Source organism: Podarcis cretensis (assembly GCF_951804945.1).
Source record: "Podarcis cretensis genome assembly, chromosome: 6".
NCBI lineage: Eukaryota > Metazoa > Chordata > Lepidosauria > Squamata > Lacertidae > Podarcis > Podarcis cretensis.
This window is the reverse complement of record NC_137175.1, coordinates 16,454,122-16,457,954: the sequence shown is the minus strand read 5'-3', so window position 1 is coordinate 16,457,954 and position 3,833 is coordinate 16,454,122. Positions and strand designations below refer to the sequence as shown.

At 43.8% G+C, this 3,833-nt stretch overlaps 1 protein-coding gene across 1 annotated transcript; it reads left to right on the top strand.

Annotated features, from left to right (window-relative positions):
* Positions 1-601: 601 nt before the first annotated feature.
* On the top strand, positions 602-2,466 carry MC3R (melanocortin 3 receptor). The gene is made up of 2 exons (XM_079981900.1): positions 602-774; positions 972-2,466. Exons 1-2 carry the CDS (start codon positions 621-623, stop codon positions 2,000-2,002), a joined length of 1,185 nt encoding a protein of 394 aa, XP_079838026.1. The 5' UTR covers positions 602-620; the 3' UTR covers positions 2,003-2,466.
* The last annotated feature ends 1,367 nt before the right edge of the window (positions 2,467-3,833 follow it).

Below are 3,833 nucleotides of genomic sequence, written 5' to 3'. Positions count from 1 at the left end.
TCAGCCTTCTTTATGGTCCAGCTCTCACTTCCATACATCACTACTGGGAAAACCATAGCTTTAACTATTGTTGGCAAGGTGACGTCTCTGCTTAGTTGTTACTAATAAGGTAGTGGATGAGTTTATGGAACCAATGGGGTGGTAGCCTAAAAAGCTCTATTCTATTCTAACCTCTTCCAGCAACATGGATTAGGAGTTAAGACTGCATCTTTAGCTTACTGCTCTGATACATATATCCTTCGATTGGAAAAATGTGATGCATTATTCCTCCTGGAAATCTGGCAACCACTGACAGCCTTTTGGAATGAAAAAACAACAGTGAGGAGTGAATGTTGTCACAAATGCACTTTAAATGTAGATTAATTATACACCCAGAACCTGTAATTTTTCTTCTCAGCTATATTTGAATGTTTTTCTCGGTTGTCATGTAATAGACTGATGACAGGCTTTTTTAAAAAGTGTACATATTATCTTTCTGATCTGCAGAGGGCACCAAATAGTTTTGCAGCAGAGACTTGGAGCAATGGGAATTGTAACTGTCAGTCAAAGAGGTACTTGCTCTCCAATGGTCATTGTGAGACACAGAAGATTAAGTAGGAGTGTTTTCCCCCTATTCATGAATGTATAAAACCCAATGCTCTTTTACTGTTTCTGCCCTCTTTCTCTCAGATGAATCAGGAAGAGATGCTGAGAAGTGCTTTTTAAATCTCTGCTCCAACTGCAGTCCCAGGACATGGGAGGATATCACAAGGACAGTCACTTTAAATTCAACAGGTGAATCATAAAGGGGGCTATTGTTGCCATGATTTCAACTTTCATAAATTTCTGTACCATTTGCTGTTTCATCTGATTTCACTGAAAGAGGGGGCTTTTCTTCCCCCAGCAATCCCCCAGCTGGTGGATTGAATGAAGAGGACTTTTCCCCAATCAAGAGCACTAGAGCAATTCTGAACGATTCTCTCTTTTTACAGATGCTGTTTCCATAACCGCTTGCAAAGCTGAACGCTGTCCCTTAACGATGAACACGACAGTACGCTGGGCTCTAACTTTTCAGCCTGTGTTGGTTAATGCCACTGAAGAGCTCAACGATTCGGTCCTTCTCGACAGCAGGAGCGACAATGGATTCTGCGAAAAGGTGTTCATTAAAGCCGAGGTCTTCTTGACCCTGGGGATCATCAGCCTTCTGGAGAACATCCTCGTCATCCTTGCTGTGATCAAAAACGGCAACCTGCATTCCCCCATGTACTTTTTCCTCTGTAGCCTGGCTGCAGCAGACATACTGGTGAGTATGTCCAATGCCCTGGAAACCATCATGATTGCCATCCTGAGCAATGGCTATCTCATCATGGAGGACCGCTTCATCCAACATATGGACAATGTCTTTGACTCAATGATCTGCATCTCTTTGGTTGCCTCCATATGCAACCTTTTGGTCATAGCCATCGACAGGTACATTACCATTTTCTATGCACTCCGCTACCACAGCATCATGACCGTGAAGAAAGCCCTGGCTCTCATCGGGCTCATCTGGGTCGCCTGCATCTTTTGCGGCATCATGTTCATTGTCTACTATGAGAGCAAAACTGTCATTGTCTGCCTCATCACCATGTTCTTCACCATGCTTTTCCTCATGGCCTCGCTGTACGTCCACATGTTTCTGTTTGCACGCTTGCACGTCAAGCGCATCGCAGCCCTCCCGGTGGACGGAGCCCCCCACCAGCGTACCTGTATGAAAGGGGCAGTCACAATCACTATTCTCCTCGGGGTCTTTGTTGTCTGCTGGGCTCCTTTCTTCCTTCATCTCATTCTGATCATCTCCTGCCCAACCAACCCACACTGTGTTTGCTACACCTCACATTTCAACACATACCTGGTCCTTATCATGTGCAACTCGGTCATCGATCCTCTCATTTATGCCTTCCGGAGCTTGGAGATGCGAAAGACGTTCAAGGAAATATTCTGCTGCTGTTACGGCATAGGCTCAGGACAGTGCATGCTCTGAAGTGCTAACCTTCTGCTGTCTATGAAGGCATTAGGTGGCTAGCTTTGAGGCAAAAATCCTAAATACTGTCTGAAAGTGTCATTGCTAAGAATGATAAAGGGGAAAGGCTTAAGGACTGAGGGTAACAGGGGAAGAGCTATGATTTCCTCGCTGCTTGCCACCTTTCAGTTTTTAAAAACTAAATGGCAAAAGAGTACATTAATGCAGTATGCTTGCACTTTTGTAGGGATCACAGAATTGCAGTACTTGAGAGGAACTGGTGTAAATTATAGTATCCCGGTGCCCGTGCTTCTCACTGTTGCATATAATAAAATTTCAGCAGATATACTTTCTCGTGTTGTGTGACACTGCAGGCACTTGGCAAGTTGCACCTGACAAGGACCTATGAAAAGGATCTATGAAACCTCTAACATTGGCTGAAAGTTTGGCTATCCTAGCTACACATATGGGGGGGGGGAGCTCCTTTGAACTGTGTGACCTGGCTGCAGTCCCATGAACATTACATAAGGGTAAATATTACTCTTTATGCAAAGGAGTAAACCTGATTAGGATTACACTGTAAATAATATCCTTTTTACTACGTGCTAGCAAATCATAGTTGCTGCTGCTGCTGCTTTTTCAGTGCATGCCATCAGCACTGTGCTAAAGGTCTTATCTGGAGCAGGCTGTATGATGAATGCCACACTTTTTTTGCCAGACAGACGAAAAGCTAGCAAGTCACAGAACTGCTGTTGAAAAAGACTTTAGGCACTCATCCTTGTGTTCTCACAACAAACATGAGAAAGATACAGTCAGGTGACAACTCTCATTGCCTGCAAACATTGTAATTCCTTAAAGGATACCAGCAAATCTGAGATCACATGTGTTTCCTAAGAGTGTATTCTACTGCTGTTCTGTTATTGAGAGAGAGAGAAAACACAGTTCTTTTCTAGCTTCTCGGATGGTGTGTTCGCTAAGCTTTCCCTGACAGTAGACTTGTTCAAAGAGTGAACACCTGTTTATTTGTACAGCTCAACTCTTTTATTGTATGCATATTGTTGTACACAGGCCTGCTATTTTATGGCATGGTAAATAATATAATTTAATAAATAAATTATTGTGCACACAGGTACACGGACTGTACACTCATTGAAGGTTACATGTGAATAACTGTAGGATCATGCAGCTCATCTATTTGTGTACACAGAAGGCTTGTACACAGTGAACACAGGCACAAGCTGTCTCTACATGTATGCAAATGTCTGTGTGACAGAGTGCACACTTGTTCAGCTCAGCTATTTTGTACACAGGTACGCAAATTGTACACTGGTTGGATGCAATGTGTGAACACCCCTACTTAAACAAAATGCACACTTGTTGGATGTAATATAGTTGTCTTTGAAAGGATATGAGTAAAGGGGTAAAAGGTAAAGGAGCCCTGGACAGTTAAGTCCAGTCAAAGACAACTATGGGATGTGGCACTCATCTCACTTTTCAGGTCAAGGAAGCCGGCGTTTTTCGACAGACAGCTTTTGGGGTCCTGTGGCCAGCATGACTAAACTGCTTCTGGTGCAATGGGACACTGTGACAGAAGCCAGAGCTCACAGAAACACTGTTTACCTTCCCACCGCTGTGGTACCTATTTACCTACTTGCACTTTGATGTGCTTTTGAACTGCTAGGTTGGCAGAAGCTGGGACAGAGCAACAGGACCTCACCACCATTGTGCAGATTCAAACCACCAACCTTCTGATCAGCAAACCCAAGAGGCTCAGTAGTTTAAACCAAAGTGCCACCCACTTCCCAAGGGATATGAGTAGCAACCCCCAATAAGAATTGAAAATGCTGTCCCT

Coding starts and splice junctions, on each gene's coding strand:
- MC3R (XM_079981900.1), top strand. CDS start 621: ATGTATAAAACCCAATGCTCTTTTACTGTTTCTGCCCTCTTTCTCTCA. Junction 775..971: donor AGTCACTTTAAATTCAACAG/GTGAATCATAAA, acceptor CTCTTTTTACAG/ATGCTGTTTCCATAACCGCT.